A 25,943-nucleotide genomic window follows, 5' to 3' on the forward strand; every position below is an offset into this window, starting at 1 on the left:
TGGTTTCCATGCTGAACAGGGCTTAGTTTTGGTTTGGTTTGTTTTAAAGAAAAAAAAAAATGTTTTTTTAAAAAGAAAAGAAAACACAAGCAAACATTTGCTCTAGCTTAAGACACGTTGCTCGGTGGCCCCTGGAGTCCGTGAGCGTGGCGACGGCAGTGGTAGCTCAGTACACCACCCTGGAGACAGAGAGGAGCCGGCAGTCCCTGGAGCAGTGAACAAGCTGGAGCCTGGGAGTCCGTGAGCCTGGGCCGAGGGGTGCCAGGGCTAGCTCCTGCTCACAGGCGGAGCGAACCCCGACCCCCAACCCAGCCGCTGTGAGCCCGCCCCTCTGCGCCTTTGCCCGTGCCCACAGTGCGGCCGCGACCACAGGGTTCCTGCTGAGCCTCCGCCTGGCCATTAGAAAGAGCCACTCACAGCACACACTCAAACACACCTGCTTACACTCGCCCGCCCCTCCCTCGGGGCGGCGTCCCCAGGGATGGGGCCTCTTCCTAGGGCCCTCCATGGGGACTGTGGAGTCTTCCTTCAGTCGCAGAGCAGCAGGAGGGTCAGCTCACCTGACGTGCATGTCCATGGCCAGAGTGTCGGCAGACTTCGGGTGAGCCAGGGAGTAACCTTTGCTCTGGAGTGCCATGTAGCCCTCTGGGCTCCACACGGGAGTTGGGTCGATGGTGGTCACTTTTCTTTCTTGGAGTGAGGGCACACAGTTTTGATCTTCAGAGCGACAGCCAGTCCCACTGAGGGACTCTTGAGGCATCATGGGCTTCATCAGTCCTGAAGAAGACAAAGAATCAAGCTCTCTCTTCTGACACAGAGTGTTTGGCAAGGGCCTCAAAACAGAGGCAGCGGCCCCAGCACCACATGGACGCAGCAGCTACACCTTCAGCATGCAAGTCCTCACTACCCTGACAGAGGACCCTGTGGCACAGGGGCACACCACATGACCTGCTTATGGCCCTTAGGAGCCAATTCTGGTTCCCAGAACAAGAATCCATGAGCTGGGTTGTGTTGGCACACGCCTTTAATCCCAACACACGAGAGGCCAAGGCAGGCAGATCTCAAGAGTTCAGGACCAGCCTGGCCTACAGAGTTCGTTCCAAGACAGCCAGGGCTGCACAGAGAAACCCTGTTTTGGGGGGAAAAATCCATTTGCAAGATAATGAAAACAATCAACGGAAGCCAGATGTCAAACCATCGGGGCTGGCCTGTGAGCCGCCGCAACACTGCACAGCTGTGGACAGATGAGCCGCATCCCAGAGGGCTCACAAAGACCAGACAGCCAGCACTCAGTCGATTCAGACAGAGATTTGGCTTCACTTCCTCCTGTCCCTATGGGAAGTTGGACAAGGATACTCTGCATTTTTTATTTGAGAATTCTGTTGTTGAGGAGGGAGAGCATGGAGTGAGTGGTCCAGATGACTAGGACATAGGTAATGTGATGTTCCTTCCCCAGCCTCTCCACATCTGCAGGCCTAGTCTTCAGCATCCTCTCAGAAGACTTCCAATGCCTCTGAAATACTACTAAACATTAGAAACCCCCTTTGATACAAGGGATTCCCACCTGGACATCCAACTTAGTCCAGTCTAGGGAAGGATGAAAACAACCAGCCTTAGGAATTCAGAATATAACTGCATTCTTACTTCCTTTCTTAGGGTTTTCAGGAGGGCTGTATTCAAATTTCTGCCTTCCAGAATGATGCACAGATCTCTTAAATTAACCAAAACTGGTTATAAGGGCTCTGGGAGGATGGGCCCTGAATCCAATGAAGGCCCAGCCAGAATCTAATCCTTATCAGGTCTTGAAACTGAACTTAAAAGCCAAAATGGCCAGAATGTGTATGGGATGTAATATACCATAACTAGATACTTTGTATAACAACCTAGAACACTAAAAATTGATATTTAAATGACTGAAAGCATAAAAGAAGGAATTAACATCTTGGTGGATGCAATGGTGCCGGTCTGTAATGCCAGCAATCGGGAGACAGAGGCAATCTCTGTGAGTTTGAAACCAGACTAGTCTACATAGTTAGTTCCAGGACAGGCAAGGCCTCATAGAGACCCTGTCTTTAAAAACAAAGAAAACCGGGGCTGGAGAGGTGGCTCAGTGGTTAAGAGCACTGGCTGCTCTTCCAAAGGTCCTGAGTTCAATTCCCAGCAACCACATGGTGGCTCACAACCATCTGTAATGAGATCTGGTGCCCTCTTCTGGCCTGCAGGGATACATGCAGACAGAACACTGTATACATAATAAGTAAATAAAAAAAAAAAACAAAGAAAACCTTTCCTAGGAGCTGGTGAAACGGCTGGAGGAGCGAAGGTTCAACCCCCAAAGCAACGCGGTAGACGGAGACCTTCTGACCACCACACACGTGCTGTGCGGGTGACACTCCCCCACGGGGAAATAATGTTAAAGAGAAAGGGGAGGAGGAAAGAGAAATAAAACCATGATTTGGGAAGCACATCCTTTTTCCAAAAAATATACTGCTGACGCTGGAGAGACGGCTCAGCGGCTAAGAACACTGGCTGCTCTTCCAGAGGACCTGGGTTCAATTCCCAGCACCCACATGGTGGCTCACACCTATCTGTAACTCCAGTTCCAGGGATTCTGACACCTTCACACAGACATACATGCAGGCAAAATTCCAATGAACACAAAATAAAAATAAATTATTGAAATATAGTCACTGAAATTTAAAAGGTAGATTATTCACAGGGAAGAGCTGTAGACAGTTCTTAAGACGGCTTCCTGGATGGCAACAGGGAGGCAACCTCCTTCCTATTCGTTCATTTTCATGCTTACATTCCCTTCTCTTCCTGTCTCTCCTGATGGGAGCAAACCCAGCCTTCTCATGTGGAAAGTACAATACAGAAAGGATGGCCTGCAGTCGCAGCAGGGGGATGACACAAAACAGGAGTTCTGGGACGACACTGAGGATGGGGAGATGAACACAATTCAGCAAGAGAGAGAGAGAGACGGATCTTGTTATGTTTGCCTGCGTGTATGTCAATATGTATTTATGCATGCATGCATTTATGTATGCACATACATACGTATGCATATATGTATATGGATGCTTGCCTGGTGCCCATAGAGGCACAGAAGATGGCACTGGATCCTCTGGAACTGGACTTAAGGAGGTTGTGAGCGTCCATGTGCGAGCCAGGAACTGGAAGAGCAGCCAGTGCTCTCAACCGCTGGGCCATCTCCAGCCCACAGACAGAAAACAATTTTTTTTTGGTGAGGATGGGGGCGGGGAAATGATTGAGACAGGGTCTCACTATGTAGTTCTATCTTTCCTGGAACTCACTCTGTAGACCAGGCTGGCCTTGAAATCAGAGACCTGCCTGCACCTGCCTGCCAAATGCTGGGATTAAAGGTACATATCACCACACTCGGCTTCCCAATAAACATAAAGGAACCAGCTTTGGCAACTAAAAGCTATAGACTATTAGAGTGATCATTCTCATCCACACAGGAAGCCTTCCAGAAAAGTCACAGTAAGTCCAGAACAAAAGGTATCAAATAGTGAAGAAACCCAGACAACGCAGCAAAGACAGGAAAACACCAAGAATCCGGTCAGTGCTCGACACTGACATGAAGAAGCAGGGGCATACCCTTCCCGTGTGCCTCTGGATTCACGTCACAAAAACGACTGTTTGGGCACAGTGGCCCCGGCCTGTAATTTCAGCACACAGGGGGCTGACCCAAGAGGATTTCATGAATGTGAGACCAGCCTGAGCTACAGTGAGAGAGAGGTCTCAAGAACAAGCTAAAAAGCAGGTGTGGTGACCCATGCCTTTAATCCCAGCACTCGGGAGGCAGAGGCAGGTGAGTTGGAGGCCAGCCTGGTCTACAGAGTGAGTTCAAGGCTAGAGGTTTGCAGAGACAAAACAAAAAACACTGGTAGCTTATGAGGATTATACAAAGCCACAACCACACTGGGATATTTATTCGCTTGTAAGTTTGGTGCTAGAGTTGAACCCAGGTCCTTGAGAATACCAAAAGAATGAGCTCTCCCGCTAAGTTAAACTTCAAACCTTGTGGTAAGCAATTTTAACACCCATTAGTAACCTGCCAAGGGGATTTTAGAAAGTAATGATCTGGGTGTTTGTCCAACACAACTGGCAGTGCCATTTCATGGACATGATGAGAGAGAGACTGAGACCACCTAAGTGCACTCTGCCCGTCTCGGCAGTGAGGTAAACAGATTACTGCTGAGAATGTCACATCACAGGACCAAGAAAGCGACACTAGAAACAATACTATAAAGGTCATGTCGTAAGTAGGAATAGTGAACTATACAGAGACCTGTACAGTAAGACAAAGGGGTGAGGAAGCCGCAAAGCTGGTTTGAAGGGAGAAAATCAAAAAGCCAGGATGCAGAAGATCGATGACGGGACAGAGATCTGAGTGTAATCCAGGCAACTTACAACACACACGTTCATAACTCATGCCAACAAGTTTGTTTGTTTGGAGACAGAGTCTCAATACACAGTCCAGGCTGGTCTCACTTCCTGTCTCAGCCTCTCAAGTGCTGAAATGAGAAACGTGTCTCCACCCACACTCAGGTCCCAATAACTTTTTGACAGGAGCAAAATTGTGTCTTTAACTTTGTAAAACTCAAGAGCACCCGAATGACCTGACAGGCCAGACTGAACTCTGGCTCTAACTCTTCTGGTGACTTCCCTTTCCTTTCCAGTTCCCTGGGCCCTGTGCTCACCTGAAGGATGCAGGGCTGAGGGGTAGAAGTCCACGGGTGTCCGGGTGGGTGTAATGCGCGGGTCCATGTAGGAGGGCATCATCATCCACCGCGGGTCAAAGCCCAGCATCTGGGGGTGGTGTGGGTAGAAGGAGCGTGGCGGGTGAGAAGGCGGGGGGTACACCGGCTGCCAGTGCTGCATCTTGTATAGTTGCTCCTGGAGGAAGAAGACATGTGTGTGTGAGGGGGGCACACACCGGTGCTCACGGTACAGCCCTCCAGCCCTCCAGGGGCACAGAAAGGCCCTAACAAGCTGGGCGGTGGTGGTGCTCGCCTTTAGTCCCAGGACTCAAGAGGCAGAGGCAGGCGGATCTCTGAGGTCCAGCCTGAGGCCAGCCTGGTCTACAGAGCTACTCAAAGAAACCCTGTGTGTGTGTGTGTGGGGGGGGGGGGATGGAGACGGGACATGGACACACTAACCGAAGCATGTCCCAGGCCGAGGTCCCTCTGAGCCGGATGAACAGCCATAATGGTGTCACTACAAGGACTGTGTGCACCTGAGCTACCCCATCAGACTAGAGGTACAGGCTGAACCGGTCATGGCCATCTCTCTTGTCTACCGTCACCACTGTATACCCCACATTTGTGGCTCCAAGTCCCCTGCTCTCTTCTTACCAGTCTGACCCCACATGGCTCCCAGCAGCCTGGGGCAGGGGCGGGGGGGGTCTCACTTTCTTGGCTACTCTCCCACAATGCACCCTACTCTGTTTCAGTCCTGTGGAGCCTTGCTAGACCGTGGGAAAGCTGGGGCCTTGGACTAGGATGCTCCTCACTACACTCCCAGCATAAGCACTTTCCCTCTGGAAAGCAGCCACCAGGCCCGACCCGGGCCCTCTTCTGCACTCCCATAACACGTCTGCTCCGTCTGCTGCTGTCATGGTAGCTGGCTGGTTTTGGAGGCTGTCTCCCTAACTGAATCTGAATCTGAATCATAAGAGGCGGTTTATGTTTAGCTTGCTATGGCACTGTGTTCTAAGGTATGTGAAGAGATAAACACGAACCATCAAGGACCCTCACGCCACCCAACCAGACGCCTCTCACGCTGTCATCTCCATGAGCTCTGTGCTGTGGAATAATCCTTCTGTATACTCTGAAAATGTGTTGTTCTCATTGTCAATAAAAAGCTGGGTGGCCGATAGCTAGGCAGATTTTCGGAGCAGAGAGAATGCTGGGAAAAATGGCTGAGTCTGAAGAGTACCGAGCCAGACAGGAAGAAGCAACATGTGAAGTTCACAGAGGTAAATGAGCCCTGAGGCAGCACACAGATCAATAGAATGTTAATTTTAGTAGTAAGAGCTGGCTAAAAACAAGCCCAAGCTATCGGCTGAGCTTTCTTAATTAGTAAGAAGTCTCTGTGGGCTTTTTTGGAAGCTCATGGGAAGAACAGAAAAGTCTGCCTACACATGGCGCCCAATGTCTGGCCACATATATCCACATGAGGCCTGGGAGAAAAAAAAGCCTTAAAAAAAAGTAGTTTACTTAAAACAGTCTTAGATTGGCTGGGCGGTGGTGACGCATGCCTTTAATCCCAGCACTCGGGAGGCAGAGGCAGGCGGATCTGTGAGTTCGAGGCCAGTCTGGGCTACAGAGCGAGATCCAGGAAAGGCGCAAAGCTACACAGAGAAACCCTGTTTCAGAAAACAAAAAAAAAAAAGGTCTTAGATAAAAGCATTGTGCTCCCAGCTGCTGGGCTTCCAAGTGACCCCCCCATCACCACGGGTCAAAGACCAGCATCTGGGGGTGGTGTGGGTAGAAGGAGCGTGGCGGGTGAGAAGGCGGGGTTCCTGGAAGTATTTTTCCTTTGTATGTCAGGTATGGAAAACTGCCCCGAGACCTCATTCACGGGCGAGCTCTCGTGAAGCTCCAGCCCCAGGCCCAGGCTCCACTACTCTCCAGGGCACACGGCCGCCATGGACATGGGGACTGCTGCGACGCTAGCCACTGGCCACAGCATCTCCAGACAAAGAGCAGACCATTTTGAAGGTTTCAGACCAATATGGGCAACGCTTCTGGCCTGCTCATGGGCATCACTGCCAAAGGCTCTCTGCTCTGCGGAGGCAGGCACTCTCTCCAGTTATAAAGAAGAAGATGGGCTGAGGGTGGGAGCCCTACAAGCCGAACATCCTTAATCCAAAGCTGGTGTCCCTCTCCAGTAACTCCCAAGACACTGCACAAGGCTCTAGAAAACTCAGAAGCCCCAGTATAATTGAATAGGGTCAGAGGGGTGCTCTGAGTGAAGACTGCCCCCACACTGCATCAAATGCAGCTCAGAGTACGCCAATCAGTGGGTAGCACAGAGCTTCTACCAATGAATGGGGAAGACGGCCCAAGTTCTGAGTGTCATCTCTGACAGCTGTGATGGTGACTGGGACAGGTAAGAATACTGCTGTTCTCACATGAACTATGAACCAATGGCTGAGGGGCCCCCAGCTGGATCAGGCCCTCTGAACAGGTGAGACAGTTGATTGGCTTGATCAGTTTGGGAGGCATCCAGGCAGTGGGACCGAGTCCTGTGCTCAGTACATGTGCTGGCTGTTTGAAACCAGGAACTTATGCAGGGACACTTGGCTTAGTCTGGGAGGAAGGGACTGGACCTGCCTGGACTGAGCCTACCAGGTTGATCGCAGTCCTCGGGGGAGGATTTGCCCTAGAGGAGGTGGGAATGGGGGGTAGGCTGGGGGGAAGGGGAGAGGGTGGGAGGAGGGAGAATAGGGGAACCCCTGGCTGATATGTAGAACTGAATGGTATTGTAAAATAAAATAAATAAAATTAAAAAAAAAAAAAAAAGGAATACTGCTGTTTCTTTAAACTGGAGGTGAGTGGGGAGAACATTTGCTCACGGTCATGTCCATGGTTTTACCTGCTGCTGCTGCTGCTGCTGCTGCTGTTGCTGTTGCCGCTGGAAACGAGGAGGAAGGGACTTCTGATACTTGCTGAACTCCTGTGCAGGGGACCCAGCCTCCCTGGCTTCTTCTTCGCCGCTGCTGCTGCTGCTGCTGCTGCTGCTCTGAGCTACTGCAGGGGATGTTGCAGGTGTCTCTTCCAAGAACATGCTCGGTGCTTCTTGGACAGGGAACTCTGGGGAGCCTAGAGAGCAGGCAGGCGAAGAAACGGCACAGTGAACTCGCAGGAACTGGGCCAACTGTGTGGAGAAGAGCAAATGCTTCTGTCTTGGCCACATACATGCCACTGGGGACCAGTGACGCAGGCCCAGCCGCCTGCATCAACTGTTCCTTGGGCACCAGACTGCGGATTCCCCACAAAGCCAGTAAGGAGGCTGTACCCCCGCATCAAGAACCACCAGGTGAGGATGCTGAGTCAGCTGAGGACTGTACACGACTGTGGAGAAGCCAGATACAGGACTCTGACGAGGCAGAGAGTAGCTCTAACTCAGTGACCACTACAAATTCATCAGCAGACAGAAGGAAGCAGCAGCCACAGGCGGGCGACCTGAGTGATCCCTTTGCTCAGCCTCCCTTGCCCAGAACTCTCTGTAAGTACTGATAGCAGCCATGCCTGCCTCCTCCACGGGCTTGTGTGAGAATTCAGTGAGGTCATGCGAATACTGCCCTGCCAACAGGGCCTGACTAACAGTATGAGCCTAGAGACCTGAGTTCAACACTCTGAACCCATGGAAAGTAGAAGAGAAGCCCCAGTGTAATTGAATACTTGCCCTCCGACCTCCACCTATCTATATATAATGAGGCACACACCACACACACACACACACACACACACACACACACACACAAATTGGAGTGAAGAAAAAGTTGAGCTATAATCACACAAGTACCCACCCAAGTCTACACTTGTGTATGTGCATGTGTGTGCGTGTCTGAGACAGGGTCTCTCCGTGTATCCAAATGTCCTGGAACTCTCTATGTAGAGCAGTTGACCTCAAACTCTCAGAGTTCCTGTCTCTGCCTCCTGGGTGCTGGGACTGAAGGTGTGTGTCACCACAGCCAGCCGGGCCTACACTTCAACAGACTGATGCTTCCCATTAGAATGTGCTTTTAGCCACAGGTTTAGCTACTTTATAGTCAGAATGTGGGGCTGATGGTTCAAGGCTCCCCACCAGGGGACAGAAAGTCCTCTCACCTTTGCGGACAATAGGACCGTTCTCCTGTGGGGAGGCCTCCTTCTCCACAGGCTTCGGGGCCTCGCTGGCCTTCGGGGCCTGCTTGCACTTCTGATCCAGCTGCCTGAGTTTGGCCGCACAGGCCGCCAGCCTCTCCTCCCGGGCCCGGCGCTCTTCTTCTTCCCTGCGCTTTCGGGCTCGCTCCACAGCCTCCGACATCTCTGACTGGATGAACTTCTGCCGTGGGGGTGGCTTGTCCTCCTTGTCCTCCGAGGACTGCTGTCGGAGCGTGCTGCCCAGTGTAGACTTCTGCCAAAGAGAAGGGAACGGGGCTCGGGTCGGAAGCCTGGGACAGCGGCTACTTCCCTCCCGCCGAGACCGACACCGGAAAACAGTAAATGACTCAGTGACTCCACGGGACACAGGGGCCCCACCATGACTGCGTAACCCCTACATTCTGACTTCAGATCAATGCTTGCACATTAATGAGAAGCCATGACTACAAACACGTCTTCTGGATAGTTTCTCCATCCCCGAGTCTCCTGCTGGTTGTCAGGTACAATATAAGCAGGGTGTTGAGGGTGTCCTGGGAAAAACTCAACACCAGAGAGACATGCCACAAGTCTGCAGGGAGGGACCAATGCTGCTGCTGCTGCTGCAGGCACAAAGGAGCAGAACCCACTGGAGGGGAGCGATTCCCAGCCACACAAAGAGAGCGCCTGTTTTGAATGGTGGCCAGACAGGTGTACGCCACGGTCAAAGACGGTCCCACAGGGCTGGGTGGTGGCAGCCTATGCCGTCAACGCTAGCACTGAGGAGACAGAGGAGGGCAGATCTCTGAGTTCAAGGCCAGCCTGGTCTAGACTGCCAGGACAGCCAGGGATACACAGAGAAATCCTGTCTCAAAAAATCAAAAAACGAGAGAGAGAGAGAGAGAGAGAGAGAGAGAGAGAGAGAGAGAGAAACAGAATATGGCAAGAAGGCAAGGCCCTGCCCTCTCTTGTGGCTATTCGCTCATCACTTCTGTGACAGTTAAGGATTTCCTCTTGAAAGGTCATTTCTCGTGACGCAGATGCGACTCCAATGAGGCGAGAGTAGACGCTCCAATGTAAGTTCGGACACGCCCCTCACGCCACTCACTCTTCTCTCACTCCGTGACTAAACAAAAAACATCTGCCCTGCTCTGGAAACGGCTATCCACTGACCATTTCACCGATTCCCTGAGAAGCCGCCTGATCTTACAAATCAACCCAAAAAAAAAAAAAGAAAATGTTCATATGTGTGTATCTGCACGTGAGTACAGGTGTCCTGGAGGCCAAAAGGCGGGTCAGACCCCGGAGACAGCTGTGAGCTCTTGGACATGGGTGCTGGGAACTGATCTCAGGTACACGGGCAGAGCAGGAGACACTCTTAACACCTGGGCCAGCACTCCAAGCCTTTACATTAAAAGAAAAAATTACATATTTGTGTGTGTGCGTGTGCGTGTGTGTGTGTGCGTGTTATATGCAACAACTTTTGGGAGTCAGTCCTCTCCTTCCACTATGTGGGTGCTGGGGATTGAACTCAGGTCCTCAGACTTGGCAGCAGGCTCCTTTATCCACTGAGCCGTCCAGACAACCTTCCTTTTGTGTATTTTCTGTTTTTTTCTTTTTTTCACATCTGTTTGTATTAAGTTATGTGTTTACGTCTGTGTTGGGTATGTGCACATGACTGCTTGTGCCAGCAAAGGCCTGGGGTGTCCAGGTCTCCCTGGAGCTGCAGTGCCAGGCAGTTGGGAACCCCTGATGGAGGTGTAGGGACTTGAACTTGAATCCTCTGAAAGCACATGCTCTCACCCACAGAGCCAGTTCTTCAGAACAAGCTTATGTATTCTTAAACCTGATTACCTCCTGCCAAGGAGCTAAACAGACTCAAAGGGTCCAGGTTCACTGCGAAGCCTTCGGCCCAGGGATCTCCAGGAGGGGAGGCACAGTGTCTGATTCACTTGTGTGCTCTTGTAGCCAGCACGGTGCCCAGTCACACAGTGAAGACAGGAGAGAAAAGCCTGCTCACTGCGCATGATGAGGCAGAGGAGCCAAAAACAACATGTTTCCCAAGAGGATTCCAAACAGTGCCTTTTACTTTTCCAACATGTGTTCACCCACAATCACTGGGTGTGGCAAGAAAGGTGTGTGTGTGTCAGCTGCTGGGGAGTCACAGAGGCTGTGGGTGGCCGGAGCCATGCAGGGTGCAAGGCATGCAATCTGAGTGGTGGACTGCTTTGGGACAACCATAGGACAGGGCGTGGCATGGAAATTAATGTAGAGTAAAGGTGACACCTGTGAGGGCTTGGAGGGCATCTGTGCAACGGAAACTTCACACGAAGGAGCCAACCAGTAGGCATCAGTGTTAGGGACACGTGACTGCTGTGGGAGGAAGGAGTTATAAATATGTAATGAGGGGCTGGAAGATGCTCGTGGGTGAAAGTGCTTACTGTACAAGTGTGAGGAATCTGGAAAAGGCAGATGGAAGGCCTGAGTGTCTGGAGCCCAGCGCTCCCACAGGGAGACAGGAACCAGAGACAGGAGATGGCCCAGAAGCGCCCAGGCCAGCTAGCCTGGCAAACTGAACAGAAACCAACAAGTACTCTGTCTTAAACAGCGTGGAAGGCAAAGATGGACACCAAAGCTGTCCTCTGAATTCCACAGGCATCTGGTGGAATGTGAACTCTTGCACAGGCGCACGTATGCACAAACACACTCATGCACGCACTCACAGTGTCTAAGTGTTCCTCACCGCTCAAAGGAACCAAGAGTTCCTAGGAGAACTGACTGGGACAGCAGAGGACCTGGATCTAGGTGAGTTTAAGGAGTTAGTGCTCAGGAAGTAAAAAGATCTCAAAATAAGATAAGAAGCAAGGACCCACAACAGGGAAGTGAAAGCTAAGACAATTCCATCTTCACACCAGATGATGGGAGCTGATCGGCGGCTGGAATAAATGAATACATTGAAAGGCTGATGAATGGGGGCCGAGTCGGCTCAGCAGGTGAAGGCGCACACGCCGCTGATCAAGGGAGAAACCAAGAACTGACTCCACGAAGATGTCCTCTTACCTCCACATGCGTACTCTATACACATATCCTACATACAGACACACACCAAATTTTATGCATGATGAATAATAGGCTAGCCAGTCTCCGAGTTTCTCCCCATTCCTCCCCACATTCCTCATCACTCACAGCGGAGAGGAAGGGACTGTCCAGAGTAAGCCTTGGCAACATCGCCAACACTCACCAAGAGATCAAAGTGCCAGTCACCAGAGCCAGGAGGAGTCCGGAAACCAGCCCAGGGAAGCTGGCCAAACCTTAGACCTGACCAGGAGCAAGCACCAGCGCAAGACAATCTGAGGAGCCCGCCCTCTTCCAAAGCGCCCAGGCCATGAGAACGTGGGAAAGTGAGCCGCAGTGATAACAGGTGAGCTCATGCATAAAGGACTTCACCAGGATCGCTGCCTGGTGAATGTGCCACAGCGAGGTTGCAACACATGCTTCCTGGCTTGATTCTGGTTCTTAAAAAAGACCAGTGTCGGCCAGCACACCTGGCAGTGAGAGCAGCTGACCGGGAGGTGGCGCCCTCTTCAGCCGGCCAGGCAAATAGCTCTGTTCTCATCTTTGTTTATTATGGAAGACAGGGTCTCACTAAGAAGCCCTTGGCTGGCCTGGAACTTACTATATAGACCAAGCTGGTCTTTAATTCATGGAGCGCCTATCTGTGCCTCATGAGTGCTGGGATTAAAGGCATGTGTTACCATGCCCAGAAACTCTTTATATTTAATTCCAAGTTTTCCATAAACTCTGGCTAGCCACACAGCTCAGGAGGTGGAACATTTGTCTTAAAGCTTGACAATATGAGTCTGATTTCTGGAAACAGGGTAGAGGTGGAGGAGAGAGCCAACTTTACAACAGTGGTGTTGTCCTCTGACCTACCGCCACATGCATGCCATGATGTATGTGTCAACACACACACATGCTAAAATGACATGAAATAAAAAAGAAAAGGAGAACAAGGGAGAAGAAACATGACCTGGCATTTTCTGGAAACCCAGCCACTGACATCAACATAGTACAAACTCTTAGGACAGTGGCTGGATTGGTGTGTGTGTGTGTGTGTGTGTGTGTGTGTGTGTGTGTCTACGCGCGCGCGCGCATGTGTAGGGAGGAAGGAAGGAAGGAAGAGAGAAAGAGGCAGCGCAACAGCAAGCATGCAATCAAGTCCACAGCACATGCCAGGGCTCTTGGGAAACAGGAAGGCACACCACCTGGGCCGCCATACCTGGTAGTCAGGGCCAGATGCCCAGCTGTGAAGCTTCCTGGAGGGAGGCTGCGGCTCTGGCCCCTTCCGGACAACGCGGGACACACTCCCTGCTTCTCCCCAGTCCTTTCCTTCCTCTTGAGTGCGCCGGGCATCAGCACTGTCTGCAGAGCTCAGTGACGACTCCCGCTGCCGCCTCGGGTCCCAGCTGTTCCTAGGACGAACAACAACTGTTCAGTTTCCCCAGACTGCTAGGCTGTCTGACCTCGCCGGTCGGGGCCACTGGGAACTCTGCAGCCAGCTATTACAACAATTTACAGACTAATTCCCTTCAACACCCCACTCACATCGTTCCCTGTGAACTACAAAATCCAGGCCAGCATTACCAAGTCATCATCGCTCATGAAGCCCCCAGGAGACATGTAATTCACCCCCATCCTTGATGGCGAAGACCAGGCCTGCTCGCTCACATTGAAAGAGCTGGGGATAAGGCCTGGAGAGTTGTTGAGTTTTTCTTCAATTTCCAGCACCCACATGGTGGCCCATAGCCAGCTCTCTGTAACCCCAGTTCGAGGAGATCCAATGCCCTCTCTGACCTCCACAGACATTACATGCATGTGGTGCGTAGAAATATATATAGGCAAAATACCCATACACATAATAAAAATTAATAAAATTAAAGTGCTGGGACCCAGCCTCGGAGAGGAGAGAGGAGCTGCCCCAGGAGGAGGCAGAGGGCGAGGCTGGGACCCGGCCTCAGTCTCCAGCTCCCGCCTCAGCTCTGCCAGAACAAGTGCACCCAGAGCTCTGCAAAGGAGCCAAAGGCAGACCCCAGCGAACAACGGGAACCCAGAGAGTACACCAGTGTAGAAAAGGAGACAGTCCCCAACTGTCTGCACGGAGGCTCTGGGGGAGGGAGAGGGTGTGCTGAGCAGGGCCAAACTCGACCACAGTCACATACGCACAGGTGTCGGGAAAGCCGTCAGCAAAGACAGGCAGGAGAGCTGCCTACATGCCTCGTGTGTGTGCGTGCGCGCACAGACGCACAGACTCACACACACACACACACACACACCCTGTGACAGGTAGCTAGAGAGGCACATAAGAAGATGAAAGATTAACAATTGCTAAGTAAAGCTGGGCAAGGCGGCACACACCTTTAATCCCAGGAGACAGAGGCAGGCGGACCTCTGTGAGCTTGAGGCCAGCCTGGTCTATACACTGAGTTCTAGGACAGCCAGGGCTACAGAGTTGAGACCCTGTCTCAAATATTTTCTAAAAATTTTACAAAAAGAGAGAAAAAAAAAAAAGAGAAACAGCTGCTAGGGACCGCAGACCTGACCTCTGAGAAATGGTCTTGGCCTCCCAGAAACCAGTTAGGAATTTAGGAGGAACGTGATGTGAAGGATGAGCCATAAGAGGCAGGCCAAAGGAAGGAGACACACTGACCGTCCCCTAGGGGCCAGACAAGGAAGGCTGCTGGTCCCAAGACCCCAGAGATAAAGAGAAAGAGCTTCCAGGGGCCAATAATGCACGCAGCGAATCAAAAGATGTCAAAGGAAACCCAGAAGCTCCAAGGGCATCCTGGAAGCAGGAGTGCTGCCGTGTGCTGATACCCCAGAAATGTCACCACAGCAACTAGGACTGATATTAAGATAAAAATAGGGGTGGGGAGGAGCTGAAATAGTTAAAAGCACTTGCTACACTCTCAGAGCGGCTCACAATCACCTGTAACTCCAGCTCCAGGGGTGCCAAAGCCTCTATTCTCTGCAGGGACCTGTGGTCATGTATGTACATGCATGCGCGCGCGCGCGCGCGCGCGCGCACACACACACACACACACACACAATTTTAAAACAATAAACGTTCAAAACACAAAACAACAACAGACAAACCCTCTAAAGGAACTGGAGTATAATGTTGCATTTTCCAAAGGGCATTAGGTAAACCTAGTCCAATGGGAATGACCCAGGAAGGAAAGAGAGGCAGACCAGATGCACCCAATCTGCACACCTGCTTGTGCACCTCCCCGGCGCACTGCGGAAGAGCCCAGCCCGGAGAGTTCTTGGTTTAACCAAGCGGGGCCTGAGGTGGTTTCCAACAAAAGCTACTCAGGGTGCCACACCCATCAACAATCTGGGAGATGGGGTGCAGAGGAGGAAAGACCAGGACCAGGGCCCGGGCCCGGATGCAAAGCTTGGCCGGTTGCTGCATGCTGTCTCCATAGACCTCATCCCTGAAACCGTAGGTTGCTATGGAAACCAAGAAGCGCTCCTGGCACCATGAACCCCATGCAGCATCAGTAACAAGCTTTGTGGGTTTCTGACGGCCCCATGTTAGGAGCTGGGGTGGAAGGACTCACCACTTTGGCCGCCCATCCTTCACGACTTCCTCCTCATCTTCATCGTCACTGAACTTCAGTTTCTCGGAATAGTCCACTTCCTCATGGAGGCCTGCAACAGCAAGAGGGCCCATGAAGATGAGAAGACGTGAGGATGACAGTGTCTCCCAGGGGACCACAAGACAGTCTGAACGTTGGCCTGTGGTGCCCCAACTGAGGTGATGGGCAGCTCACCCCACCCGGCTGCCACCCTCCATAGTCCTGCAGGTACCAGGGAGGGTTCCTAGGTTCCTGTAAGAGTGATGGGCTGGGCAATAGTAACCCCCCCCCAACAGAAATTCTCCCTATGTAACTCAGACTCTCACAGACTCACAGTTCTCGGGCCTGCCCCCAGATGGAACTATAATTCAAGGTAAAAAAAAGTAAGATGTGCATAACCGGGCAGCACTCTGCCTCTCCAGCAGACTCTGACAGAGATTTCTACTTCCTATGCCCACCTTGACTGGCACAGGCAGGGAAGGTGTCCATAACTGATGGGCAAAATGGGGTCGGTCCACACAGTAGAATAATATTTGGCCATAAAAATGAATGTGGGTGACCAGGGAGATAGGGCAGCAAGTGAAGTGCTTGCTGCCCACACACGAGGGACTGAGTGCCATCCACACAGACGTCAGATATACCGGGGCACGCCTATAACCATCCACAGACGTCAGACATACCGGTGCACGCCTATAACCATCCACAGACGTCAGACATACCGGTGCACACCTATAACCATCCACAGACGTCAGATATACCGGGGCACACCTATAACCGCCCCGCTCCTCCAGCACTGAGGGGTGGACACAGATGGAACCCAGGCAGCCAGGGTAAAACAGTGAACTTCCAGTTCGGTGAAAGACCCTATCTCAAAAGTAAGGTGGCGGGCTGGAGGGATGGCTCAGTGGTTAAAAGCCCTTGTTGCTCTTGCAGAGGACCAGGGTTCAGCTCGGCACTCATCTGGCAACTCAAAACCATCAGTAACCCTAGTTCCAGGGGATCCTAGTACATATACATGCATGCTGGCACAACAGTCATACACATAAATAAGTAAATCTAAAATTTTAAAAAAAGTTTATGAGATGGACAAGAAAGTGAGGAAGAAATCCTATGTCAACCTGTGACCTCTACACACCCAAACCACACAGCATACACCACACACACAGCATACATCACACACACCAATAGATGAGTTAATTAACTAAAGAATGACAGCATTAACAAAGCACAAGAGAGCCAAGCCAAAAAACAGCTAGAAAACATTATGAGGTGTGGAAACGTGCAGAGCGAAGAGGTTAAATACCAACATATTTCAAAATAAACGCATCAGAAGCCCAAGAGATTTAAAGACAGACATATGCAAATCCACAATCAGAGCAGAGGTTTAACATATCACAGTCCAGGCCAGGATACACTTGAACGGAACCACAGTAAATACCTAAGTCAGGAAAGACACCTCCAGCACCCGGCTATACTGGCTATTACACACAGCTTTTCAAGCACACTTGGGATGCTCTCCAAGACAGATCGTCCTGGTCATAAAACAAGTCTCACTGGGTGGTGGCGCACGCCTTTAATCCCAGCACTTGGGAGGCAGAGGCAGACACATCTGAGTTTGAGGTCAGCCTGGTCTACAGAACAAGTTCTAGGACAGCCTGGGCTACACAGAGAAACCCTGTTTCAAAAACAAAAACTCCCATAAGTTTGCCATTCAAGTACTAATCAGGCCTAACCCTGCTTAGCTTCTGAGATCAGAATGGAACTAAAAACAACACAGAAAATGTTCTTGGATTTACCTTTAAATCAAAGTAAAAACTTAGAAATGCCTCAATAATTAAAAAAAAAAAAAAGCACGTCCTTTAAAATAAATATATAAAATGAATACCAAGGAGCAGGAAAATCATTTCTGATCATCAATCTGACTTAATTAAGCAATGCCCGGGCACTAGTGAGGCCTAATTTGGGTTGTCTCACTGCGTGAATGATAAGTAGAACAGACCGAGGAGGGAAGACCGCACTGAATGTGGGCTTCAAGTGCCCGGGTCGGAGCCCCAGGCTGAAGGAAAAGGGAAAGAGAGCCAGCTGGGCACTTCCCTTTCTTCATTCCTGATTTGCCCAGAAAAGAACCCCATGCTCAGCCGAGCGGTAGTGGCGCACACCTTAAATCACAGAGGGAGGCAGAGGCAGGTGGATCACTGTGAGTTTGAGTCCAGCCTGGTCTTCGAAGTGAGTTCCAGGGCAGCAGGGCAACACAGAGAAACTCTGTCTTAAATAAACCAAACAAAAAAAAGAATTGCATTTTTAGCGGTATCTAAACCATAAAATACCAAGCCGGGTGGCAGTGGCGCACAACATTAATCCCAGCACTCTGGAGGCAAAGGCAGGCGGATCTCTGGGAGCAGAGGCTAGCCTGGTCTATGGAGTGTGTTCCAGGACAGCCAGGGCTACACAGAGAAACCCTGTCTCGAAAAACTAACCAACCAATCACCAACTAAACAAATATGAAGAACCTGAAAACTATCATCTTTATTTACTCAGGAGACATTTCCATGTGACTCAGGCTGGCCTTGAACTTGCTATGTAGTCCCATCTCCTTGCCACCCCTGGCCACCACAGCCAATCCATACGGTGGATGGAGATTGGAGCCCACTGTCTTCTGCATGTTGGACAATCACTATTAACTGAGGCATACACCCAAGCTCCTGCTACCATTGTGAAAAAGAGACCGAGTTTTGTTTATAGTCCCAGGCTGGTCTCAAGGGATCCTCTACCCTCAGCAGCCCACATGTCTAAGATCATCACCACAGGACGATGGCACTCACCCCTGGGCATTGATCCACACAGACCTAAGAAAGCTTAGATTTTGAAGGCACAGAAACGGAGCCACACTGGGCTTCTTAGTCTCCCAGTCTCGGGCCAGCAGCAGTGCAGACCCCACAGCTGCCTGCCAGATGGAGCTGGCGCCGGCTGCCAGGAGCTAAGCGGCATGGCCAAGTCCTGCCGAGGTACACAGAGGTACCTCCAAGCCCTGCAGTGGGCTACATGCTGCGGGATGCAGGCACAGACCCACTCTTTCCCAGAGCTGGCGACAAATGTACCTCCGCCATGTTGGGCAGCTGAGGTGGGTGGAGCCAGCAGCCAGGGCTGCCACTGCTGTCCTAGCCACACCTCGGTTTAAACCAATGGTAAAAAAATGATTACAGATTCACTATAAGATAGATTTAGATGGAATACAACTCTAAACGGTGTACAGGGTCTGTAAAAATGTATGTAGACTTGGAAGAGAGAGGAAAAGGATTATAGGCAGTTATATAAAGAAATAGATAGTTTCAAAAAATAAAATCTTTAAAGAGACAATAAGAATAATATGAAAGTTAAGCCACCTTAGAAATTGCACAAAGAATCTGGATACTGCATATTATTACATTGTTTTTGGGATTTTTAACTGCAGAGAGACATTTGATTGTAGGAGCTACTAAGTTAAACCAAGTATGTATATTTTAAAGGTATCTTGACTTCAAAATTTGTGTTTAATGATACGTTGCTATGGAAAAGAGATTCTGCTTTTGTTTCTACAGAAGATGAGAACCTGTGGATTGCTTCCAGATTAATATGGTTTGACCAACTGAGACCCCCTGAAAGACAGCCATGGCCCAGATGATCCAACATCCAAAACTGCTTTCAAGGCAACTGGCTGAGATGATATAGCCTCACAGACTACTACAGCAAGATTTAACTATAATTCTTAATTTTCTCAGGACCCACATAAGATTGACAGCAGGAAGTAGTATGGGAAGCTATGTCCAAATTGCTTATATTGTTTATAAATGTTTATTTTTATTTAAAGGACGTTGATTATAAATGCAATCTTTCTAAAAAAAGAAGAGGATATAGATAGGATAGGATGAAAGGGTAGATCACTGAATCTACTTTTAAAGAGCAACAACTTGTTTGAAATGTTTTACATTGCTATGGATTTTAGTTTATTGGTACAAATTTAAAGTTAATTTTTGTTATAATACTGTATATGTATTTCTACTCTTGTTTAAGGTACTATGTTTATGCGATTCATTTAAAATTGTAATGTATAACTAAGAAATACGGATTAATAATTAGTCATCTGTGATAATCAAACGTATAGTCGTGTTAGTTAAGATTTTTAGGTATACAAAGGTATATTTCAATTAGGTAGGTAATCTTCAAACACTTTAAAGACCTACAGAATATGACATTTAAAATGTTTTAAGAATTTGGACTTTTCTGGACAGTGAGACATGTCTGCTGCTCCTGGCAGCACCAATTACTTCAAAGAGGATGATGGACATTGAAGAAAGTTGTTATGGAGCTTGCTGTCTTTGTGGCAAAAGGTAGCCTCTGGGCAAAAAAGTGCCCTTGCCTCAACTGCTTGACAATATGCTGTATAAACTGGACATGCAGGACCCACAGGGAGGTGAGCACTGAATTTTCCAAGATGAGATGGTTCTTCAGGTTCCTGCTTAACAGAAGAAACTGCCAGACATTCTACAGGACATGAGAAGTAACTGACGAACTTTGCCAGAAGGGGCAGAAAGCCCTTAGAATGTCCTGCTTCACTGAAAGCTATGCCAGAGACTCTAGGCCTGTAGACTGAAGACAGATGCCCCAATGTTACAGGGGAACTTTGGATGACTGTCCAGGCAGTCAGAGGTCTTTATCATTTCGAGAACTATGGAAGTTGCTTGCCACGCACTTCCTGTTTACTCAGGTAATATTGTATCCTTCTGGGGTCTTTGATGGAGTTGAAGCTAGATAGTTATATTTATAGTTTTCCTTAGACACAATAAAAGATAAATTAGGTATAGAACTTTAGACTCAACAAAAATAGGATAATAGAACATTTTCTTTAATTTTGCCAAATACAAATAGACTAGATATTGTAAGTATAATTCTTGCTTGATAACCACTTTGTTGTTATACATACATACATACATACATACACACACACACACACACACATACACACACATATATATATATATAATTTTACTATGTTAAAATTAAAATCTTCCTTTTTGATTAGACAGAAAAGGGGAAGTGCTGTGGAATGTCTTTTTTATGCTGTGAATATGTGTGACTCCCATTGGATAATAAAGTTGTTTTGGCTTATGGCAAGAAAACTTAACAGCCAAGCGGGACATCCAAGCAGAGATACAGGGAGAAGGGCGGAGTTGGGAGAGAGATGCCAGCCACCACCAAAGGAGCAACAAGATGCCAGCAGACTGGTAAAGCCACAGCCATGTGGTAACGTATAGATTAATAGGAATATGAATAAAATTATCAGAAAACATATGGTCCTCTTTACTGACCTGAGACAGGGTCCAGCAGTTAGGATGATGTATTACTCTTGCAGAGAACTCAAGTCTGGTATCCAGGAACCATCTATAACTACAGCTCCAAAGGATCTGATACCCTCTTCTGGCCTCAGAGAGTATTTGCACTCAGGTGTACATGGCCACACACAAGATACATAATCAAAAATAAAATAATCTTTAAAATAAAGGAAGATTCTCTCTACTGACAACTACAGAACACTAATGAGAAAGGAGAGACCTGTGGAGACTCACTGGGACCCTGAAACGCAGGAGTCAAGACTGAGTGGCTGAACTTGACACAGAAGCAGGATCTTCATAAATACTGCCAGGGCGGAGTCCAAATTTGCAGAGACCAGTAAAGAACTTGAGGAACCAAACTTGCAAAGAAACAGGGTAGAAAGCTCATGCTGTCTGAGTTTAAGATTCACTATGATTGGCACAGCTGAACTTGTCCATGGAAATGAAAGCGTTCAAGCACAGACAGGGATCGACCTGGATGACATCTGGCAAAGGTGCCAGACCCGTCAAGGGGAACGTCTCAACAAGTGTTAACAATGGGCCGGTATCACAGGCAACAGGACCGCTGGACACCAGGGAACATCACTGCCCTTAAGGAAGGCAAAGAATATTCAGACTGGAAACAAAAGGTGATCTGGAAAGATTTCTTTTATTTTTACTCATATGTGTGTGTGTATCTTTGTGAATGATTATCATGTGTGTCAATAGGTGCCCATGTAAACCAGAAGAGGGCACCAGATCTCCTGGAGCTGGAGTCACAGGGGGGTCCTCTGCAACCGGAGATATTCCTAACCACTGAGCCATCTCTCCAGCCTATTAAATAATGTGCATTTCTTTCTTTTTAATTATTGATTATGGATGTGTGTGTATGTCTTCCTGAGTTTATGTGTACCACATGCATGCAGGAGTCCAAGGGGGTCAGTGGGCTTCAGATACCCAGAAACTGGAGTTCCTGGTGTACATGAGCCACCTGATGTGGGTGCAGGGAACTGAACCCAGGTCCTCTGCAAGGGCAGCCAGTGCTCTTTTTTTTTTTTTTTGGTTTTTCGAGACAGGGTTTCTCTGTGTAGCTTTGCGCCTTTCCTGGAGCTCACTTGGTAGCCCAGGCTGGCCTCGAACTCACAGCGATCCGCCTGGCTCTGCCTCCCGAGTGCTGGGATTAAAGGCGTGCGCCACCAACGCCCGGCCAGCCAGTGCTCTTAACCTCTGCACTCTCTCTCTAGCCAAGCCCGACCCCCATTCTTGTTTCTGTTTTGTTCTTTTGTTTTGGTTTTGAGACAGGACCTCTCTGTGTAGCTTTGGCTGTTCTGGAACACACTCTGCAGACCAGGCTGGCCTCAGACTCACAGAGATCTAGAGATCTGCCTGCCTCTACCTGAGTCCCGGAATTAAAGGCCTGTGCCACCATACTGGGATAGAATTGTGTGTAAGTGTGTGTTGCCTGACTGTGGAGACCAGAAGAGGGTGTTGAATCCTCTGAAACTGGAACTACAGATGGTTAAGAACTGCCATATAGGTTCTGGAAACGGAATCCAGGTCCTGGAAGAGCAGCCAGTGCTCTTAACCCAAGCCATCTCTCTATTTTTTTCCCCCAGAGCTAAGGACCGAACCCAGGGCCTTGTGCTTGCTAGGTAAGCACTCTACCACTGAGCTAAATCCCCAACCCACCCACCCCCAATCTCCTTCTCTCTCTCTTTGGGTTTTTGTTTTGTTTTTGTTTTTGTTTTTTTGGCATGGTTTCTCTGTGTAGCCCTGGCTGTCCTGGACTTCGCTCTATAGACCAGGCTGGCCTCAAACTCACAGAGATCTGCCTGCCTCCACCTCTCAGTACTAGGATTAAAATGTGCACCACCACACCTGGTTTAAGATACTGCTCTTAATGAGACTTCTAAACGGATAAAGCTCAGTATACAGATACATCACAGGAGCCGACAGAATCTGCTGATATATAAAAGCTCTGACAAGTCAAAATGCCAATAAGAATAGAAACTGTGGGCTGGAGAGATGGCTCAGTGGATCAGAGCACTGGCTGCCCTTCCAGAGGTCCTGAGTTCAATTTCCAGCACCCACGTGGTGGCTCACAGCCATCTACAGTGGGATCTGATACCCTGTTCTGTCAAAAAGTCAACAGAGCATTCAAATACATAAAATACAAAAATAGATCTTAGAAACTGTATGACCCCCACTGGGCCAACACTCTGTTGACCAAGGAGCAGGTGGGACAGCAGTTAATCCAGCACTGAGGAGGTGGCGGGTCTGGGTGTGAGACCAGCCTGGGGTACATAAGATCCTGTCTCTAAAAAGGAAAACAGACTGAAGCAGTGGTTCCCAACTTTCCTAACACTGCCACCCACAAAGGGGTCAAGACCCATAGGCTGAGAACTGCTAGACCAATGCAATGGCTCAGGGTTAAGCCGTAGGGGCAGGCACCTCTCACCTGTAACCCTAGCACTCAGCAGGCTGGAGCAGGACCATGCCTCAAAAAGGGCAGGGCTTGGGCCACAAAATAGTCACGTGCCTGTCCCCATGGCTAATGACCCGAGTTGGAGCACCAGGACACACTTAGCGGAAAGAAAATCAACTCCCAAGACATCCTCTGAGCACAGGTGTGGCATGACAGAGGAGTGCAAGCCCGCATGCACACACTGTATCCCAGGTAAACAAAGAAATGGAACTTAAGACAACTTTCCCCTTTCTCAAGGGAAGGGGAGCTCCTTGGAGCTATGTAAGCACACAGCCCAGTGCACGTGGGTTTAATCCTCAGCATGGGATGGAGGATTTCTAGCCAGACATAGTAGTAAATGCCTGTAATTCCACAAGTTCTTTTAAAGGCTCAATAGCAATCTCCCAGAGCTCTACGCTTAAGAGCACAGACCAAAAGAAGATTTCACTTGGCCAGAGAGTGCCCTCTGGTCTGACTGCATGAACAGAGCACACTGGTGCCACACGGCTGCTGTCCCTCTTGACCCCACCTGCCCAGCCATCGTCGGCATCCGTGTCCAGATCATCCAGGCCCTTCAGGTTCTCTGCATTGATGATAGTGGGCCGAGGTGCCCGCTCCACCAGCTGCCTCAGTGGGCGTACCGGGCGCGCCAGGCCGGACCTTTCTTTCCTGATGAGACAGAAAAGAAAAATGGATTCACATGACTTACAAGGGGAAGCAGTCACTTTCCAAAAACAGGTTCCCCTTGCAGTCTGGAGTTTGAGTATCTATATATATTACTTCCTTTTAGAAGAAATATGCAATGAACAATAAAAAACATTCTAGATGGGGTTGTGTTTCATCCACAGCGCCACATGCTCACTGGTACCCCCACCGTAGTTACTGCCCAACCCCTGCAGTGGGGGCCTAACACTGAAACCCAAGCTCCCTGCCAGGCCCATCCCCTGCCACCCACACCCACACCAGGATGTTCTCTCTGCAGAGCACAGAGCACATCCACGCCATACAATGACACACATGACCACACTCTCTGCAGAGCACAGAGCACATCCACGTCATACAATGACACACATGACCACAGGCTCAGCCTTACCCATCTTGGTCATTCATCTGGAACTGTCTAAATGGAACCCGGGGTTCCAGGCGGAGCTGAGGGACGGGGAAGGAGCTTCGTTCCACCGTACCCTGGTTCTCTGATGACTGTGGTGAACACATCTGAAATATAAACATCAGGGGGTCGGACTTTCTGGTGATGGTCCCAATTACATGTTCAGTAAGACTTCACTTTGGAAAGTGAAATATTGGGGAAGGGCACAGAAAAGGCTGGAGAGGGTTTCTCATGAACCCCGGCACACCATCCCATCATCTGCCTTGGGTTCAAGAAGGCTAGGTACATCTGTCTCTCCTTTCTCTGAAGAACCAAAGCTACACCATCCAAGCCCCAGAGGCGGCAGATTGGGAAAAGGCCACAGTGGTCTCTGGCTATTATCCTGACAGAGCTCAGGCTGATCGACCTGAGCCAGTTCTGGTGGACAGAAAGGACATTCAGCTTCGGGACAAGATGCTCTGAAGACTTACAAAAGCAGGAAGCATGTCATGGTAAGTGGGAGGCTGGTAGACATGTCCCATGAACTGCGAGGCCCCTCTGCGGATGGGCTGGGCCGGGCGGAGAGAGGGGTCCTTAGAATCGCTGGTGCACGTCGAGGAGGGGGCTCCATCTCCCGCACTGGAGTTCCTGCTGCCCAGCTCTGTCGGGGAGGCGTTCAGAGACGTGGCAGAAATGATGTTTCGCCCACCACCCTCCCTCCAGCTCGTCACATCTGTGAAAGAGACAAAAGAAAGGGAGGAGATCTGTAAAGTTCTGAGGCCAGTGGACACAACCCCTTGCTTAAAAACAAAAGAAGAATCACAATGAAGAGAGAAAAATCCAAGTGCTGTCAGGGTGAGTGGGGAGCAGAAAGCTAGAATTTCTTGAGGGGCATCGGATATACGCCTGAGAAATAGAGAGAGCTCCACTTCAGAGAGACTCAAGCGAAAAGCGGCTCCTCTATGGCCACACCACACCCACCCAGAGGGCGGGACTCGGAGACACAGGACAGCCAACACTGCCCCACACATCAAGGCCAGCGTGACTCTTGACACAGGCTCACTTTTACGCCCCAGCCCGTCTGACAAGATGCTTTGGTTCTGGGCTGACTGCAACACTGTCCATTTGAGTCTCAGCTTGAAATGTTGGTACCATGTGATCACGTGCAGCATGCGCGGAACACACACACTCAGTTCACAGAAAAAACCTGAGAATGGAGCTGGTGTGGTGTCTTGTGGGTAAATGTACTTGCTGCCAGGCTGATGACCTTAGTTTGATCCCCAGGACCCCAAGTTGTCCCCTGACCTCCACCTGCATGCTGTGGTATGTGTGTCCCCTACCCCACAAATGTATACAAAATAAAAGTTTTAAAAACTTGACAGTTATCTTTCCCTGTGAGAGTGAGCTTCTCATAGCCACATGACGACAATCCCTATGAGCCTACTTACCAAAAGAGGCACACTCCAGAACCAACACAGACTGACTTTTCTTCTTTAAATAATGATCTCACTATATAACCCTGGTTGGCTT

At 49.6% G+C, this 25,943-nt stretch overlaps 1 protein-coding gene across 10 annotated transcripts in view; it reads right to left on the reverse strand.

Annotated features, from left to right (window-relative positions):
- Prrc2b (proline rich coiled-coil 2B) overlaps positions 1 to 25,943 on the reverse strand; it is a 99,635-nt gene that overhangs the window by 21,836 nt on the left and 51,856 nt on the right. For 5 of the 10 annotated variants that reach the window (XM_028884679.2, XM_028884673.2, XM_028884674.2 and 2 more), the window contains exons 7-15: positions 24,905 to 25,146; positions 24,420 to 24,541; positions 23,856 to 23,995; positions 15,497 to 15,587; positions 13,156 to 13,348; positions 8,865 to 9,153; positions 7,627 to 7,853; positions 4,728 to 4,926; positions 561 to 777 (exon numbers count right to left, since the gene is read on the reverse strand). In XM_028884679.2, coding sequence (XP_028740512.1) covers positions 561 to 777; positions 4,728 to 4,926; positions 7,627 to 7,853; positions 8,865 to 9,153; positions 13,156 to 13,348; positions 15,497 to 15,587; positions 23,856 to 23,995; positions 24,420 to 24,541; positions 24,905 to 25,146 — 1,720 coding nt within the window. The remainder of the gene's footprint in view (positions 1 to 560; positions 778 to 4,727; positions 4,927 to 7,626; positions 7,854 to 8,864; positions 9,154 to 13,155; positions 13,349 to 15,496; positions 15,588 to 23,855; positions 23,996 to 24,419; positions 24,542 to 24,904; positions 25,147 to 25,943) is intronic. The other 5 variants (XM_037204574.1, XM_028884676.2, XM_037204575.1 and 2 more) reach the window with 2 other exon arrangements.

This window comes from Peromyscus leucopus, chromosome 4 (assembly GCF_004664715.2).
Source record: "Peromyscus leucopus breed LL Stock chromosome 4, UCI_PerLeu_2.1, whole genome shotgun sequence".
Classification (NCBI taxonomy): domain Eukaryota; kingdom Metazoa; phylum Chordata; class Mammalia; order Rodentia; family Cricetidae; genus Peromyscus; species Peromyscus leucopus.